Genomic DNA, 19,232 nt, shown 5'->3' with positions numbered 1-19,232 from the left:
GGATTAGGCTAGTAGATTATGTAATGGATTGATTATTATGCTCAATATTTGTCTTTGATTATGCCTTCTTCATTATCTTTTCAAGCCCTAGCTTTAATTCTTGTATGGATTGTTGGCCACTTTCTATGCATTTCTAATTTGTGATTTGAATTGGGAGAGGATAATCATAATAGATTAGGAGCTTGAAACATATTGACTCAATAAACCGGGAGGTTGAGAGTTGAGTGAGAGTTTACCGATCATTTGTGCTCTTGGGAGTTATAGGTTAGAAGTTGACCGGGGACGGCAACTATGACCCGTAATCTACAGTTTTAGTCGTCCGGGAGGGGGCTAGAACTAGTGGGGAGATCACTCTAGATAAATAGGAATATCAAGACTAATATTGAGCTAATTTGAAGTCCATTGCTAATCCATCGATGCCTAATCCCTAAACCACCTTCATCACTTAATTAATCCACTTTGTTTGATTGTTCTTATTTTGTCTTTAAATTTGTTAGTTAATCAAACCACTCACCTCCTTGTTTAGTCTAAATAGCTCTAGCATAATGACTTAAGGTAATCACTAGAATTTGACTTCTAATCCTTGTGGAATACGACCTTGCTTCCCTATATTGCAACTACACCGTATACTTGCGGCGTAGTAAAAATAATAGCGAACAATAATCAAAGATGTGATGTGACCGCACAATGAAAATCCTTGAACCTATGATCGAAAGAATTATCCCATATCAAACAAAGACTATGCCCAGACCGGGTTCTTTTTATTAATGATATTTCTCTTCTGTTTTCTCTTTCAGCTTTTACATTCTGCCCATAGATAGATTTCAATTCTATTTGGCCACAGATTGGCGAGTGATACCTTTGCTCAGAGACGGGCAACCAAATATAAAGCTTGTGACACGAGTACTGTGATACACCGATTCCCTGTGGGTTCGACCCTATTACTTGCCATTAATACTAACCTTAATTGCAGGGCATAGGAAAATACAAATATCATTTGCCCGAAGTCTCACGACGAGCTTCGGCAGCACATAAAAGAAAGAGGAAGGGCGACAAAGGGTTGCCTTGATGCAGCCTGGTGCGTCATTTTATACCAAAAATATCCGACGGTCAATTGGTATGCCCACACTGCACAGACAACAGTAAGCAAGATCGTCTCCCAAAGGATCGGCGAAAATTCTCCTAAAATTCAACCTGCAAAGTAACTCAACAAACGAGATTTATGGGGAAAATATGAAATACTAAAATAGAAATAAATAAATAAAATTCAAAAGAATTGCAATGGTTCATCTATTAAATAAATACTCCCTCCGTCCGCCAAAATTATGTAAAATTGCTTGGGCACAGGATTTAATAAAATTGGTGATGATTTTGATGTAGTGGAGAAAGGGTCCCACCACTTTATGAGATGTGTGGTTGAGATTGAATTTTGAGTGGGTTTTTTGTAAATAAAGAGTGTTAGTAAGGATAAAATATTAAAGAGGATGGTGGGACCATTGTTATAAAAGGAAAGTGACATAATCTTGGCGGACGCCAAATATAGTAATTTTTACATAATCTTGGCGGACGGAGGGAGTAAATAGAAAATTCTAACAATTAATAAAGAATTCCAGCAATCAATTAAGTCCACCCTAGCTTAATTATTCTGATCATTGATGCAAATATAACTTTAATTCATGCAAGCAATCCAGTTATAACCACCGAAGACGCTTCTGACGTGATCTTATTTCTTCTTAATTATTCGGTAACCAGGAAGACGCTTCACTAATTACTACCCTAATCGACTGACAACCGTAAGAGACACTCTATAGATTTAATGAGTCGACAACATTAATTTCTAGAGAAACTCGATTCAAAACCAATAAACTCTGACGCAGGATTATTGAATTAAGACTGCTTTTTCCTTGACCCTGATGTGTCAATTTACCACTAATCAAACCAAAACCACGATTACGTATGGTCGATTCAATTGGTTGTATAATTAATTCTAACCCACTAAATATTGCGCACTACCTAATGGATTAAAAAAATTAATATTGATAAACACAGAGAATCACAGATACAAGCATAAAATAAAGTATAAAAACAAATTAGATTTCACATAATAATTTTGCTAGTGCTTCCCTAATCGTTGCTGAAATAAAAGAAATTAGCTAGAACGCATAAAATAAATTAAGAGAATAAATAAATAAATTGCGAAGGAAAGAATAAAAGAAAAGAAGAAACTTGAATTAGTTGCTGGAATGAATCACATCCTCTTCCTGTTCCCAAGTATGCGTGAATGTATTTCTCAAACTATATATATAAACTAAATAACCTACTTCTAATGGTGAATGGAAAAGTGGCGCAAAGGCCCACAAAAGAAAGTCAAAGGCTGCCTTTAGAAAATAAGTTTCAGCCCACTTAAGAAAGGTAAAAATTTTCAACCGCCTAATCTCTCGTGAATTCAGTTCTGGCGGCAATCCAGACGGTATGGGCACACCGCACAGCAAACGCGTACAACTTTCTCTTTACAGCTTCACGACTTAATAAACTCTTCCCAAAACTGAGCTTTTTCTCCAAAAGCTATCAAAAACCATCAAAAAGATTTATTAGTTCCACAATTAACTCCAAAAAATAATAATAAGCAGGAACTATGCATTAAAATCCACCAAAAACACTCAAAATATGCGTATAAAATACGCCCAATCACAACCCTCGGCTTGGTTCGAATTGATGCCCCGGAATGTCATTGACAAGCACATGAAAGAAACCGTGGTAACACAACGCATTATCAACTCAACCACAGACGAATGAAAACCTAAGTGATGCACCATAGCTTCAAGAAAAACCCATTCAACCCTATCATAGGCTTTTGCCATGTCTAACTTAAAAGCAAATGCACCATAGGCCTTGGCTTTGTTTAGCTTAATCATATGAAAATTTTCAAATGCAAGAATTGCATTATCCGTAATGTGGCGCATCAGGACAAAAGCGGATTGACTTTCGTGAATTATGGATGAGAGAATAGGCTTCAAACAATTTATAATGACTTTAGAAATCACCTTATACACTATGTTACATAGACTAATGGGGCGGAAGTCCGCCGGGGTGGAACATTTCTTTTTCTTTGGGATAAGACAAAAAAAAGTGGAGTTTAAAGGCTTAGGACACGCAACATTGTTAAGCACATTTAGAAGCATAGGTATGAGATCATGCTTAGCAGAGGACCAACTAGATGTACAAAATAAGACCGACATACCGTCCGACCCTGGGCCTTGAGGGGATGCATACGTTTGAGGGCAGTGATGATCTCTTCGGGGGTGTAGGGGGCAGTTAAAGCTCTGTTCATTTTCTTTATGATGACCGGTTCAATGGAACGGAGAACCTCTGTGGGGTTATGACTCGCACCAGCAGTGAAGAGGGTCTGAAAATGGGACCTGAATACCTCATCCATATCCTTCATTTTCTTAGTCACAGTTCTATCTGCTCTAGTAATCTCCCTGATATAATTCCGTTTCTTACGTCCCTCAGCAACTTTGTGGAAGAAGCCCCGTGTTTCTATCACCCTCTGTCATCCAGTTGGCCCGGGATTTCTATTTCTATCACATGATTTCTTCCTTTGTGAGAAGGTCATCAAGCTTCTTTTCAAGGAGCCGCTGTTTCACCTTTGTAAAGGAGTCCCGCATTGGGGTTTGTAGCTTTGTCAACTTTTCCTGAATCTTGGAGCACCTCTTTTTAATATGAGCGAATTACCATTTTTCCCATAGTTTTAGCGTCGTTCCCATAGCCACAATGTTCCTTTGTACCTCCCCAACTGATAAAACATTTATCCCATTTTCCCAAAGCTGGGCACAAAACTTCTTGTATTTATTTTCCTTCAGCCACATTGCCTCGAAGCGGAAGGGTCGTGGGCGATGTTGGGTGTCGTCACTAGACCTCTCGAGCACTAAGAAGATAGGACAATGATTACTAGATTTTCGAAGTAAGTGGGAGACTTCATATCCAGGAAAAGCATCTGTCCAAGCTTCATTCCTAAATATTCGATCAAGACGTTCCAAAATATGATCTTCCCCACTTTGATTAATTGTCCAAGTGAAGAGATCCCCAGAAAAATCAGATCAGTGAGGCTACAATCTTCCACCACTTCTCCAAAATTTGCCAAACGAGAGTCTGACTTAACATTAGAGTCTGACTTAACATTTCCCCCAATCTTCTCAAAGTGGTATATTGTTTCATTAAAATCCCTGCCACAAATCCATTTTTCGCCACTTGTGGAAGTAGAGATCGCATCAAAGCCCATGTTAAGTGATGGTCCTTCGTCCTACTCCACCCATAAATTCCACAAAAATCCCAGGAAGGAAGACCAGGGTTCTCAACCGAAGCTAGAATATGATTTTGAGAGTAGGACTTTATAGATACCATGAGATCGTCTGCCCATAGCAAACATAGGCCTCCACACAACCACCTTGAGAAACATCACAATCCACGACCATATAGTTACTAAAACCAAGTTTTGACAGAATAGGTGTCTAATGAGCCCATGTTTGTGCTCGTTTTTCGTGTCTGTTTTAGGTCTAGATCGAGTCTTTTTCCTTTGTTTTGTTAGAGTTAGTCGCTTCGGAGGGCGTAGTTCTAGGGCAGGCCCGTTCTTTGGGCAGAAGGTGCTTTTAAGGCATAATGCTGCTGCATTCCGCGAAAGAGGCATGGGTTTGAAGCAGAGGAGTTTGGCACACTCAGAAGCTTGTTTTGAAGATCAAAAGTTCGAGAAGCATGAAGTTGGGCAAACCGATCCTTTGCCCGTAAGTGCCGCGCGGGATCCAGTTGCACCGGAAGAATGTGACACCCAAATCCAATTAAATTTTAAATGAAAACGCACGCGGAAAATCATGACTATAAATAAATATTTAATGTGAAAATAAAGAAATAAATATCTTATTTTAAAATACTTTACTAAACATAACATTTTTAAGTAAACCTAAATTCAAAATATTTGATTCGCCATTCGACCTTCCACGCGCCTCCGGCCTTTAAAACCTGAAAATATTTAATATGGGATGAGCATACAGGGTACACTCAGTGTGGGAACATGCAATCATTGTCCACGTTAATAAAATGGTAACACATATGATCATAACATTTCATAACATTTGCTCGCACGGTGGCATACCAAGGACCTTTCCGTCCTGGATCCATTCAACGGGCCCCTGACGATAATTAAATGGTTGCAACCTTAACTTTTACATTTATATCGCATTGTGGCATACCAAAGATCTTTCCACCCTAGACCCATTCAACGGGCCCCTAGCGATATCCTTAAAATATACGTCATAACACATATGGTAAACACATATTATTAAAATGGATAAGAATTAACCACAACATGTACTGAAATAAATCACACACCTGAAATTTGAGCTTCGAAAATCAACTTGAGTAATTCAAATCAAAATCGACGTCTTAGTTGCCCGCACCTAATTACAATTAATAAAAGAATAGAAAAATTTAATTATTATATATAGGGATAATTGCATGAAAATACACAAACTTTGCCAAAAATCCATATTTGACGCGAAGTTAGGATTTTACATTTTAATACACCAACTTTCGTTGTTGTCCAAATTTGACACGACTTAATTCTTAAAAATTCAAAAAACAACCCCTTTTTGTAAATAATTATACAAAGATCCACTTATGTTATTATTTGGGACATTTAAACCAAAACAAGATATTTTTCTTTTAATCTTTGATCCGCACCTAAAATGGTTTAAAAGAAAACATCATAAGGAAATATCTTGTTTTGGTTTAAATGTCACAGATTATAACATAAGTGGGTCTTTGTATAATTATTTACAAAAATGGGTTGTTTTTTGAATTTTTAAGAATTAAGTCGTATCAAATTTGGACAACAACGAAAGTTGGTGTGTTAAAATGTAAAATCCTAACTTCGCGTCAAATATGAATTTTTGCCAAAGTTTGTGTATTTAGGTGCAATTTTCCCATATATATACATACTCGTGCGTGTGTGCGTGTGTTAATATATCACTAAATTATATAAGAACTAGTAAGGTAAGAAAATTACCTTAGTGTATTATCAAATATTTAGGTAGTGATGATGAAACTGTCACCCCAATTCTCGTCTATTTATACTAGTTTCAAATTTAAAATGCAATGAATATAAAGTGTAGGCTTGATGAGTCATTATGTAAGCTTTGTAGGTTGGCTTAGGAAAACTCCACGCGCGTATACCTTTTGCAATAATATAAATAGATGATATTATCTATAACTACATACATATCTATTTTTTTCGTGTACTGATACATAGAAATTTACACATTTATTAAATTATTTTATTGTTTTGTTTTTCTAGATAAATATATATATATGTGTGTGTGTAAGTTTCGTGTATATATATATATATTGTTTAACTTATAACTTAAAAACTTATATATATTGTTTCTCGAAAAAACTTATAACTTAAAAATTCAATTTATATAATTTAAAATTTAAAATGCTATAAATCGTACAAATACATAGCATTAAAATATATTTTTTTGTAAATTTTCACAACTAAAAATTTAACATTTTACAAATAAAAATTATAGAGAAAAATAAATGGTTTTGGGCTATGACAAAGAAGGTTCTAGGCATAATGCGACTTTGGTTCGGAAAATAAGTATGAGCACAGATACAAAGCCAATTGGAGCTTGAAGCATCAGGTTACAAAAGCTTGGATGAAGTTTGAAGTTGCTCAAGTCAACATAGCACTTTGGCCATAAGCACCACATGGGACCCAGTTGCATCAGAAGATGATGGAGGGCAGAAGGTACAGACGGGGCAGAGAAGAAGAATGCAGGAGATGAAGTACATAAATTCATGTTGAGGGCAAAGGCAATGCAATCTGATCAGAAGATGTAGTTAAGGAAAGAAATCCAAAAACCTTATCCCTTGAGGTTTGGATAAGAACAAACCAGCTTGCAGATCTGGATGCAATCTCTGGCAGAAGAAGTCCTAATTCCAGCCCACTCCTTTTGGGTTGAGCCTTTCGTAGCCCTAACTCATGTCTATAAATACCACATAGCTGTGAACCATTCAAGGGTGGAGAGGACACACCAAGGAGGCACCAATTCAAAGACTGACTGCAGCGACTAAATCTATTTTGTTCGAAGTTCTAGCTTAGCCCAGGCTGTGGGCATAGATATGATTTACTTTACTTATGCTTGGAAAGACACTTTTGGCCGTAGGTATTGTTTTTATTTCGTAAGTTTAATCAAGTACTTTTCTTTATTTTTTCAATTATGTCTTTTACAATTGTTATTTACTTTATGTTCGACTAGTTTTATATTCTGATTTGAGCGAGATGATCTAAGCATGAACACTTAACTCGAGAGGTCTAATTTGGGCATAATAACTATATGAGCATATTCTTGATACACTAGGTTTGATTAAAATACGGTTTGGACAACTTGGTTAATTAACTGATCACTAGTTAACTAGGGAGTTTTGGCCACAAGTAAACTTTAGGGAAATGCGACACGCCATCGACCTCCAAAGAGTACAACGAGTGTTGGAGCCGTGACTGTGGTGAAATATTCCACGTAAGACAAGTTGGGTTTATCTCAATCCAAATGCATCTTGGGCAAATCACTCTTAGCGAGAGGCCAACGTCGAGAGTGGATGTTGCCCGGGGTAGTTAATTCACATTAGCTGATAACTTCTAAGGGATTATACACTGAAAGGATAGATTGGGCAGAGGGCTGTTACGTGCAAGACACGTGATAATTGGGGGCGTTGCTGTCTTTTGCCTATAACCGACTGGTATGCGAGTGTAGTGAATTATCTTTGCACCAATGACCAAGTGTCTAGTTCATGTTCAGCAAGTCAATCCCAAGTCAGAATTATTTTGTTATTTGATCAAGTTACTTTTGTTATTTCAGTTTGGTCCGAAACCCTGTTCTGCCCATAAGCAAGTTGTGGTTAGAACCTTCAAGAAACAAACCATTTTTAGTGACACCCTTGTAGGAGAGGTTACTGTTCAGTTCTCTATGGATTCGACTCTGGACTTATTGCTAGCTAACCTAGTTGTGGGTACAGGATAAATTTATTTGCGCGAAGCTCAAACGACGGCTTCGTCAGTGTCCAGTCTTTCTTAACTAATTTAGTTTTCATAAGAAAAACTAAATCAGGGCACTTTTGTTTGGCGAGCCCGCCAAGTTGACGAACTATCGATGGGTTCCCAAGCCCTCAACAGTTCCACAGAAGGCAAGTCATTATGCTCGGCGGGATTGCTTCAAAGCAATCTCCGCCGTTGTTGCATTAGTGGGGGTATCATCATCAATGACTGTTCATTTGAGTCTGTTCTGGACAAGCTTAATCGCAAGGTCATTGGTTAGGTCCATAACACTCTTCTCCACAAACGAGCGTCGTTTCCAGCAGTTACATTTTGATGGTTTGGGGTTTGGGTGATTGGGTTTGGAGAGCGAGTATGGTGGGTCCATTTCTTGTGTTTGGGGGTGGGCTGTGTAGTGGGGATATTGAGAATGGTGAGGAGCTCATGTGTTAGAGTGAAGGAAGCTAAATGTTTGATGGAGTTTGTATTTTGTTTTTGGTAGGAGAGGTCGTCGGGAAATGTAAGACTTTGTTTTGCAGGGGTAGGGGGCTTTGGAGGTGTCTGACCTCGAGAATTTGCGGGTTTGTGGCTGGTACAATGGGTTTATGTTGTTTGAGGTGAAGGTAGAGTGGCTGGCATAGCTAGCTAGGGTAGAGGGGTGGGTTGTGTGTGTACTAGATTCAGGCGTAGGGTTGTAGGAGAGGGGTGGGGGACGTGGTCTGTGACTCTGTGGCGTATGTTAGTGGGTAGGCTAGGTGTTTGACGAAAGTCACAAGAGAGGCTTAAGTGGTGGGGTGTATAGGTATGGTAGTTTTGTATAAGGCCACCAGGTGTTTGTTGCTTTTACCTAAGAGGATTTTGGAGGAAATGTTTCAAGTGTATCTTGTCATGGGATTCCAGATTGGCCTAGAGGGCGTACCCTTTTGAGAGGAGAGGCCTTGAGTATCGGACCATATATTAAATCTTCAAAATGTTTCCAATCGCCATCATCCTCCGTCTCCAGTTCGCACACCCTTGTGTGGTGCCATATTGTTCCACATCCGTAGCAAAAAATCGGGAGGTTCTCATACTTCAACGATATCCATATCTGTTGTCCTTCGAAAGTGATAGTGAGCCCCCGTAGGAGTGGTATAGTGACATCAAAGTTATCCTTGAACCGGGCAAAACACCCAGCATAGTTTGCCTTAATATCTGCATAGTACCTCTCTATCAAGACAAGTGATTTACTATATTTATTACCAACTTTATAAATTTTCAATATAAAATACGAACTATTAAATCGGAGAAGTGAATAGCATTAAAAAATTTAGAATAAATTCAAATTCGTTATTACAATTTGAAGTCATGAAGATAATCAATTTTTTTTTCTCACACACATTAACATAAATTGTCTATTTTTTAAAAAAGCAAGAAAGTGAAAACATCAATTCAAAATAATTTCACTACATTGAACCTTAAAATAAATCTTTTACTCTATTTAAAAAAAATCTTAAACTTTTACATTAACTTATACTACCATTTTCCTCAAATTATTCTTCCAGTAAAAAAAGTACTCCCTCCGTCCCGTAAGAGTGTATCACATTTTCCATTTTCATATGTTTCATAAAAATGTATCACTTCCATTTTGGGACATGGTCCCACTATCTCCTTTTAATCACAACTGCTCATTTCTACATAATTCCACAACCAATTAAGCCACAACCACTCATTTCCACTCAACACTTTAGCTACCAATTTTTTTCTTAAAACCCGCACCATTCCTACTATGATACACTCTTACGAGACGGAGGGAGTAATTTATTTTAGTTTCAAATTTATCTAAAAAAAATCCATAAATTCACACCAAAAAGTAAAATTTTAATGTGCGCAAAACAATCATCCAATTTCTTATCATCTCTATTGTCCTCATCCGTGTGGACAAAATATATTCTATCTGTCTCAATTAAATAGACTTATTTTTTATTTTTCTGATGTCCCAAAATATAGGATAATTTTCATAAAAGGTAATAGATTTTAAAATCATTTACAAATATATCTGCTTAATTCTTTGATTAACTCTAGTATAAATGTATCGCTAAATAATATATATGAGCATATTAGGAAGTTACTTGTATAATTTTCTTTTTCAAAGATTTTCTTAATCCTTGTGCAAAATTCAATTAGCCTATATAATTGGAACAAATTAAGTATTTGACAAAAGTTTGAATTGTATAATATGCATCAAAAAGTAAAAAGTCTAGAAAATCTTTCTAACATGCATAAAAAAATTTCTAGAAAATCTTACTATATGTAGAATCCTGAAATAAAAAATATATAAATATTTTGATAGACATTTTAACTAGCTAATAATGATTATTGATATTGTTGAGATATTGGTCATTGATTTGACTCGCATATATCTATAGAAATCATCTTTATTTGAACCCTTAGTATTGGTGAGATATATTTTATATAACTTAAAAAATTTAAGAATTTTATATTTTTTATTATAAAATTACTAATTTTACTATAATTGTATAATATAAAAAGATATTCAACTTCAAATAATATAAATTACTTATATTTTCTAATCATTTAATTAAATAACTATCATCGCGTATCATACAGGAACAAAATTAGTTCTCTATAATGCAATCACCTATAGATTATATTGTAACATTACTTGGCACATGCATGATTAATAAAAAATGCAAATTAATTTAAATATTAAACACTGAGTGTTTTAATAAATTAACAATACGCTTTAAAAAATTAAAAGAAATCCATTATCCATCAAGATCAAATCAAGTATAGAGACAAATGAAAAAAACTCAAAAGTTTCAATTATCAATTACGATGAAATCTATGTACAAATGAAATCAAGTAGTTCCATCTAACTGAGAATGAAACAATGTAAAATAGCTTTGTTTGAAACGCGTTGCTCATAGAACGTACACAAATCGACTAACAACATATCTCCGTCATTGAAAGCAAAGACAGGGCCGGCCCTTCCATTAGGCAAAAAGGGCAAGGGCCTAGGACCCCTAAATTTTGGAGCCCAAAAATGTAAAGCTTAATAATATTATCCCTAATATTAATAAAAAAATTATCTTAATTTTCTTCTCACTTCAGCATTAATCTAACGTATTTATAAAAAAATAAATAAAAACTAACGTCTTTCTCTTTCTCTCTGATTCTCGCTTTTGTACTCTGCTAAGCTACTCTCTCTCTTCTCATTCTCCAATCTACCATAATCTCTCTTATTCTAATCTACCGTAATCTCTCTTTTCCTTTACACGATGTTTTTCTCATTGAATTTTTGCTTATAAGGTTTTAATGAGGCTCGACCCTTTATTTTGCTTCTCTGTGCATTCACTGCATTTTTTTCTTATGTTTTTTTTTTCTTAGGTGTTTTCTTTTTCTCTTTTTTTTCAATAAAATCATTTCAGCATTGAACATGAGGTATTAGACTAGTTCGATCTTGAAAAAATTATCAATAATTTTGCTTCTCAAAATGCTAGAAGATCTAAATTATTTCTATCATTATTTGACCATAGTTTTCTAGTTTATTGCACTTTGTAGTTAATGTTACAATTGTATGGCTATCTCAAGTTTGCTACAAATTCTTCAAGCTTCATTTTTGAGGGGGCCCTTTTTTTTTCCTTTTCGCCTAGGGCCGACCCTAAGCAAAGACCCAATCATCATCTTCTGCTTCCGAATCTTTAGCTGTTGGAAAGGGAATATTAAATTGGCGCATCATCTAACAAAGGATTCCCACTTGCTGGTGTGGGAAGACCAACAACAAGCTGTCGTTTCAAAATTAAGGCAATTAATTCATTGTACACAATTTTTGTAGGTTTTTATCTTTAAAATTCATGTGAATGTGTAGTCACGTGGACTAATTTTTGAATTTTTTTTTAAATTATTAAAAATATGTTGGTATATTTATTCAAAACAAAAAAGTCAATATTTCTATTTTTTTTATGGATACTATTTGTTCTTAGTAAGTTAGAATGGATAGATTGACATAATAACTTAATATTGGAATGACATGAATAATTTTTAGAGCTAACTTTTGAGATAATCATATTGAGCAATGAAACTCAATATTTGACCCTCTCATCTTAAAAATATAAATTTTGGCTTTTTTTGTTTTGTTTTTTGTAATTTTGAACTGTATTGCCCTTAATTTGGATGGACTGAATCAGGTTGGACACACGCGGGTTCGGGTAGTACTTTTGACACTAATGTTATAATTTGTGCCAAAAGTATCAACAGAAAGCAAAACAAAAAAAATACTACTAAGTAATTTGGCACTTTTGGCACAAATAAAAATATTGGTACCAATAGTACCCAAAAAAAAAAACCCTAAGTAATTTGGTACTTTTGGCATAAATAAGAATATTAGTGTCAAAAGTACCAATAGAAAGCAAAAAAAAATATATATATACCAAGTAATTTGGTACTTTTGACATAATATTAGTGTCAAAAGTACCAAATTACTTGGTATTTTTTTGTTTTGATTTATGTTGATACTTTTAGCACAAATTATAACATTAGTGCCAAAAGTACCACCCGAACCTGCGTACCCAACCCGATTTGATCCACCTAAATTAAGAGCAATATAATTCGAAATTGCAAAAATGACCAAAATTTGTACTTTTAATTAGATGGAAGGACAAATATTAAGTTCCTAAATATTCTCTAATTTTCACATACTCTCTTCGTCCGTGAAAGAACTTTCTATCTTCGTTTTTGGGACGTCCACAAAAAATTTTCCTACCGATTTTTGGACAATACCCCACCACTTATAATTACTCTTACTTTCACTTTTTCACATTTTCCAATATTAATTATAACACATTTTCATCACTCTCAATACATTCAACAACTTTTTCTTCACTATCAATACACCTAACAATATTTTTCTTAAAACGCGTGTCACTCCCTCCTAAAAAGTTTTTTTTGTGGACCGAGGGAGTATCATAATCCTACGCAGCTCGTCTCCCTCGACCAACAGCTGTGACTGAGCATCTCCGCCGCAGAAATATGGCCGGAGGGAATTGCGGCTGCCACATCGTAGCGTTGCCGTACCCCGGCAGAGGCCACATCAATCCTATGCTCAACCTCTGCCGCGTCATACTCGACTCCCGCCCCGAAATCAGCGTTTCCTTCATCGTCACAGAGGAGTGGCTCGGCCTCCTCGCCGCCACGCCGCCAACCCCTAACTTCAGATTCCACACAGTACCTAACGTCATTCCCTCCGAGATAGGCCGAGGCAACGACTTCCCCGGCTTCATGGACGCCGTTCTCACAAGATTGGAGGCGCCGGTGGAGCAGCTCCTGGACCGCCTTCCTCCGCCGAAGCCCACCCTCATTATATACGACACCTACTTAACCTGGGCGGTGGCAGTCGGTGGTCGCCGGAATATTCCGGTTGCTTCCTTTTATACCATGTCAGCCACCGTCTTCTCCATCTTCTACCACTCTCACCTCATCTTCCAACACCGCCATTCCCCTTCCAATATTGCAGGTTTTCTTTTATTCGTATCTCATTTTGTGCTTCATTTTTTTTTTCCAGTTAAATTTTCTGTAGGGACTACTGTAGAATAATATTTTTATGAATTACGTTGTCCTCTCATTTTTTATCTCTTTAGAAGATAACATGTCAATATTGGAATTAATTATTTTCCCTAGCTAAGCTATATACTTTATAGACATTTATATTTACATTGTCATTCTATATACATGGCCTGATGGCCTAGGGGTGTTGGCATAAGAAACTAAAAGTTAAATGATATAATAATTCAAATTAAATCCAATTAATTAGGATTTATAGAATTTATTAATTAATCAGAATTAAAGTTTAATTAGGATATAGATGTACTGTGCTTTCAAATGTACGTACTGGACTGCCTCATAATAATTATTGCTTAATTAAAGATTAACATGAAATTTGCAGATGATGAAGAAGGAGAGGAAAACTTAGTAGACTACATTCCTGGAGTTCCCCCAATAAGAGTCACAGATCTTCCAACTCCAATCCATGGCAAAGGCAATGAAGTTTTTCCTCAAGCTTTACAAGCAATTCAATCAGCACCAAAAGCTCAATATCTTCTCTTCACTTCCCTTTATGAGCTAGAATCCCAAGTTATTGATGCTTTAAGACAAAAAATTCCGACCAAAATCTACACATTAGGCCTTGCCATACCTACCTTGAGTTCCACGACTGATGAGAGGCCATACTACCTCAAATGGCTGGATGCTCAGTCTAAGGATTCTGTTCTTTACATCTCACAAGGTAGCTTCCTCTCAGTTTCAAAAGCTCAATTTGAGGAGATCGTTGCTGGGGTGGGTCGTAGTGGGGTTCGTTTCTTGTGGGTGGGGCGGGGGGAGGAGGATGGCCTTGAAGAGAAGTGTGGGGGTAGAGGGCTAGTAGTCCCTTGGTGTGATCAGTTGAAGGTGCTGTCACACCCCTCTGTAGGGGGTTTCTGGTCGCATTGTGGATGGAACTCGACTAAAGAAGGCGCGTTTGCAGGCCTTCCCATGCTGACATTCCCAATATTTTGGGATCAAGTTACTAATAGTAAGATGGTGGTGGAAGAGTGGGGGTTTGGAATGAGAGTGAAGAAGGAGGATGATAGTTTGGTGAGAGGGGATGAGATTGGTGAGCTTGTGTTGAGGGTTATGGAATCGGAGAGCGAGGAGGCCAAGGAGAGAAGAAGAAGGGCCAAGGAGATCCAGCAGATTTGTAAGAGTGCAAGTGGTGTGGGGGGATCTTCTCATAAGGATCTTATGGCTTTCATTAAAGACATTTCTGGATGTTCAACTTAGTTTTTCTGACTGTATTTGTGGTCTTGCAAAACTGGGAAACGTTTTCTTGTATGTATTCATGATTGAAGTTACTCTTGTTTCCTCTGCATTTTAGTGGTTAAGTGCATGCTCTACGCTATGGATGGAAAATGTTTCTCACAATTGTATCAATTGAAAAATCAAATGAAAAATTTGCTTAACGTGAAGCAGGAATAATTACACCAACATAAACAAGAAAAATAATATAATTTTCTGTTTTTGTTTTTTAAGCTAATACATGTAATAGCAACAATAAAAGAAATGCATCATTCTCCCCCATTGAGTTCATAATTCGTATTTCATCGTTTATGATAATCGATCAAAGTCTCCAAATAAAAACATAAGAAAGACCCCTGCTTTAGTCGCAATCTGAAATATGAGACACGTTACACATAGACTACCAAATTCTCCAAAATCACAAGACCTCAACTATGAAAGGATATAAATACATATTTAATCATGATGATAAATTTGTAAACATATTAAAAGTATAAAAACTATATTTTGAATTAGGAACGACTTTAACCTCTCATTTATATTCACCGTAAATAGTTAAAATATTTTCATATGTAGATTGTAAGATTATGAATGAAGTAATCAGAATATCTATAGTAAATCACTTGAGATCCAGTGCAAAATCCAGAAAATTAAGCATTCTGCTTTTTTACTTTCAATGTTCCAAAAAAATGAAAGCAACAAAAACACAAAACCCATACAAATTGGGCCCAAAACTTATAAAGCTCAACAAAAACGCAAAAGCCAGTACAAATTGGGCCCAAAACTTATAAAGCTCAACAAAAACGCAAAAGCCAGTACAAATTGGGCCCAAAATTATAAAGCCCAATATCGAAGCCATACAAACTAAACCAAACTACATACAAATACCGCACACCCCATAACCCTAATCTCCCCATCCATCATCCCCCATTTCATCCGCCTCTTCCACAGACAGAGCTCGCAATTCAGAGAGGGAAAAATGGTGTCGGGTTCAGGGATCTGCGCGAAGAGGGTGGTGGTGGACGCCAGGAACCACATGCTCGGCCGCCTCGCCTCCATTTTGGCGAAGGAACTCCTGAACGGGCAGAAGGTCGTCGTCGTCCGCTGCGAGGAAATCTGCCTCTCCGGCGGCCTCGTTCGGCAGAAAATGAAGTACCTGCGCTTCCTCCGCAAGCGTATGAACACCAAGCCCTCTCATGGCCCCATCCACTTCCGCGCTCCTTCGAAGATTCTCTGGAGGACTATTCGTGGGTACGATTTTTCTTTTTTAATAATAATCTACATGTTTGATGTTTCAACTGTTTGAATCCGAGTTGGACATATCAATTAAATGCTCTATAGACCTAAAGCAACAATTTTTAGTTCAGTTTTCTTTTCAATTTTAGAAATGTTCAGGACATTTTGTCATGTGCCATACAATTTTAACTGTAGTTTGACAGATGAATGTAAGACATGATCCATCGTTTAGTTCATCGAGTTTCCAATGTGACTTCTTAACCATGTTGTGTTTATCGTTAATTTTTTACTCTTAGACATTAGCATTCTATTTGTTTTGTATATTTATGCATTTGGAATCTTTGGCATGGTAATCTTGAGGTTGTGCTCATTTTAGTTATTTATTATCACAGTATGATTCCTCACAAGACTAAGAGAGGAGAAGCTGCTCTTGCTCGTCTTAAGGTTTATGAGGGTGTACCTCCACCGTATGATAAGATAAAGAGGATGGTTATTCCAGATGCTCTCAAGTGAGTGAGTTTGTGATTGATCAAATGACTTAGTGTTATAATTTTGTTCTATGTTTTTTGTATTTAATATTGTTTCCTATTTCGAGAGCAGGGTTTTGAGGCTCCAAGCTGGGCACAAGTATTGCCTATTGGGACGACTGTCATCGGAAGTGGGATGGAACCACTATGATACTATCAGGGTAAGTTCAAATGTTATTTTGATTATATTGTGGAGTAATGTGATAATGTAAAAATACATTGACATTTGTATTATTGCCTACATAGTGTTCAAAGGATATTAAATGTTGACATGATGCTTAGTGTATGTGTAACTGTTGGGAGAGGATGTGTTTTTCTCATGGTTGTATATTTTGTGACTTTAATTTCTAACTTTTAATTTGTTCCATTGGAACCAGTTATAACATGGTTTTACACTCTGCTACATTATTAACTACTCTGTTTTGTCAAAGCTGGCGTTGTGATTCACATATTTATTTCTGGTATAAGCTATTCTCTCATTTACCGTGTTCCGATGTATCATAGGAGTTGGAGAAGAAGAGGAAAGACAGAGCTCAGGCAACATATGAGAGGAAGAAGCAGTTGATTAAATTGAGGGTTAAAGCTGAAAAGATTGCGCAAGAGAAGCTTGGTTCCCAACTTGACGTTATTGCTCCGATCAAATATTAATGTTAGTGTTGTTCTTTGGCGTGACAATTTTGAGGGTTAATGATTTGCATTTTGGATTTATTTCTATTAGTGGTTCATCTCCAGGAGTATTTTGCTTTTATCAAGTCAAATTAAATTGGAACTTTATTCATCACTTGATTTGGTTCGTTGCATTTTGCAGCCCCGCCACTTTTTTTTTTGTATTTGATGTTCCTACTTAAGTATGATAATAATTGTTAAGGTATTATTTCATAGTATTAAATTTGGTACTCTCTTCATCCTCTAATGTGGTATGGTTTGGAGGACACATCTTTTAATAAATTTGTGTATATTGTGGAGAAATGATTCGTCAAAGTTAATTTATTAAATAATTAATAAATTGATATGATCTCTAATATAATATTTGTTCAAAAAGTTATTTATATTAATGATAAGATTTTGATCTTAATTTGCCATAATAGTTATAAGTGAAAATTAGAGATTGTTTGAGACTTTCAAAAGGTTGCATATTTTTAATGTTGTGTTTTGTGATAGCTTTACGTAGATAAGAGAAAATATTGTATTGTAAATTATTTAACTTTGCAACACTTGCGCCTTATTTAGTAGGCTTGATATGAGCTAGATAGAAAAGCTATCTGACCTTATCAGGTCGTTTAGTATCAAATTGGAAGGCCCGCGAAAAATCTTAGCTTGTCACAAACCAAACCCTACGATTAACAATGATTTAAAATGTTTCATATTATACTCCTTTCCTGCAAAATTTGAATAATTTTTTTTTACACAAGTTTTAAGGAGTTATTAACTTATTATTTTGTGTATTAAGTTTGGTAAGTGAAAAAGTGAATTAAGAAAAAAAATTGTCATATAAGAAAATTTTTTAAATTTCGTGGGACAATTCAAAAAAAATACTGCTCAAGTACTTCCTTATCAAATATCCTATATCTTATATTATCATAACTAATCTATCAAACACTCCTTTAATCAAATATCCATCAATCAGCTAAGCCCATTTTAATTTGATTGATTGCGTCACATTGAAAAGAGATATTAAAAAAAAAAATACCATTACAAATATAGAAGCCTAATTTTTTAATTGGCTATTTCAAACCAAATGAGATCACTTGGTCTCTTTCTTCTTTATTCAAAAGGAAAGCCATGCGTCATTTTTTAATTGGTTTTGATTGATTGTATAAATTTAATTTAGATATTATAATAAAATTTTAACATTTATATATATATATAAAATTAAATTTACATATATATAAATTTTTATTTTTTCCCTCTATAACACACATCACATGTGTCACTTTGCAATTTATGTTATTAATATAGTCTGCATAATTTTCGTATTACCTTTTAATTTCCTAGTTATTGCTCAATTTTACTTTTTGGAATTTTTACAATTTCTTGTTATAATCATAATTTTATATACTCCCTCCGTCCCAACGAAGATGCTACATATTCTTTTTTGGGCCGTCCCAACGAATATGCTACATTTCTAAATATGGAAAAAAAATAAGGAATTTTAATTACAAAATTACAACTAATTAATCACTCCCTTATTAACTTTTCTCTCCTACTTTATCAATGTTATACTACACACTTAAAACACTAATCTACAACTTCTTAAATCTCATGCCGAAAAGAAATGTATCATCTTGGCTGGGACGGAGGGAGTATTATTTTTAATAAAAATAATTTTTTATGTTTAAAACTTAAAATAAAATAATTATATATATATATATATATATATATATATATTGTGAATAAATCATTTAAAATAGACGCAGTTGGGTTGAGATGAATATTGATGACGTGAAAGAGAGAGATATTATTAAATATTAAATAGATCGGATGATTGGATAGTTGGGATGGTTGCAGTTATTTATGGTCTTACCACCATCAGTGGTTTCTATTTCTTGAAA

At 35.5% G+C, this 19,232-nt stretch overlaps 2 protein-coding genes across 3 annotated transcripts; both read left to right on the top strand.

Moving 5' to 3' along the window:
• The first annotated feature begins 12,848 nt into the window (after positions 1 to 12,848).
• LOC131024157 (UDP-glycosyltransferase 87A1-like) lies at positions 12,849 to 14,973 on the top strand. 2 transcript variants are annotated; one of them, XM_057953659.1, is made up of 2 exons: positions 12,849 to 13,601; positions 14,040 to 14,973. In XM_057953659.1, the coding sequence occupies exons 1-2, from the start codon at positions 13,118 to 13,120 to the stop codon at positions 14,900 to 14,902; spliced, it is 1,347 nt and encodes a 448-aa protein (XP_057809642.1). In that variant the 5' UTR covers positions 12,849 to 13,117; the 3' UTR covers positions 14,903 to 14,973. The 2 variants fall into 2 exon arrangements, with proteins under 2 accessions (XP_057809642.1, XP_057809641.1); XM_057953658.1 differs by having other exon boundaries at positions 14,031 to 14,973.
• Positions 14,974 to 15,770: 797 nt separating this feature from the next.
• Positions 15,771 to 17,461, top strand: LOC131024156 (60S ribosomal protein L13a-4-like). Its single transcript, XM_057953657.1, has 4 exons — positions 15,771 to 16,168; positions 16,546 to 16,662; positions 16,754 to 16,841; positions 17,185 to 17,461. The coding sequence occupies exons 1-4, from the start codon at positions 15,897 to 15,899 to the stop codon at positions 17,326 to 17,328; spliced, it is 621 nt and encodes a 206-aa protein (XP_057809640.1). The 5' UTR covers positions 15,771 to 15,896; the 3' UTR covers positions 17,329 to 17,461.
• The last annotated feature ends 1,771 nt before the right edge of the window (positions 17,462 to 19,232 follow it).

The sequence above is a fragment of the Salvia miltiorrhiza genome, chromosome 5 (assembly GCF_028751815.1).
Source record: "Salvia miltiorrhiza cultivar Shanhuang (shh) chromosome 5, IMPLAD_Smil_shh, whole genome shotgun sequence".
Lineage (NCBI taxonomy): Eukaryota > Viridiplantae > Streptophyta > Magnoliopsida > Lamiales > Lamiaceae > Salvia > Salvia miltiorrhiza.
The sequence above is the reverse complement of the archived record's forward strand: the minus strand, read 5'-3'. Positions and strand labels throughout refer to the sequence as shown.

Bases quoted from the DNA above. Each gene is read 5' to 3' on its own strand.
- LOC131024157 (XM_057953658.1), top strand. From the start codon at position 13,118: ATGGCCGGAGGGAATTGCGGCTGCCACATCGTAGCGTTGCCGTACCCC. The intron at 13,602-14,030 runs GTTTTCTTTTAT...TGAAATTTGCAG, and splicing joins TTCCCCTTCCAATATTGCAG to ATGATGAAGAAGGAGAGGAA.
- LOC131024156 (XM_057953657.1), top strand. From the start codon at position 15,897: ATGGTGTCGGGTTCAGGGATCTGCGCGAAGAGGGTGGTGGTGGACGCC. The intron at 16,663-16,753 runs GTGAGTGAGTTT...TTTCGAGAGCAG, and splicing joins GTTATTCCAGATGCTCTCAA to GGTTTTGAGGCTCCAAGCTG. The intron at 16,842-17,184 runs GTAAGTTCAAAT...GATGTATCATAG, and splicing joins ACCACTATGATACTATCAGG to GAGTTGGAGAAGAAGAGGAA.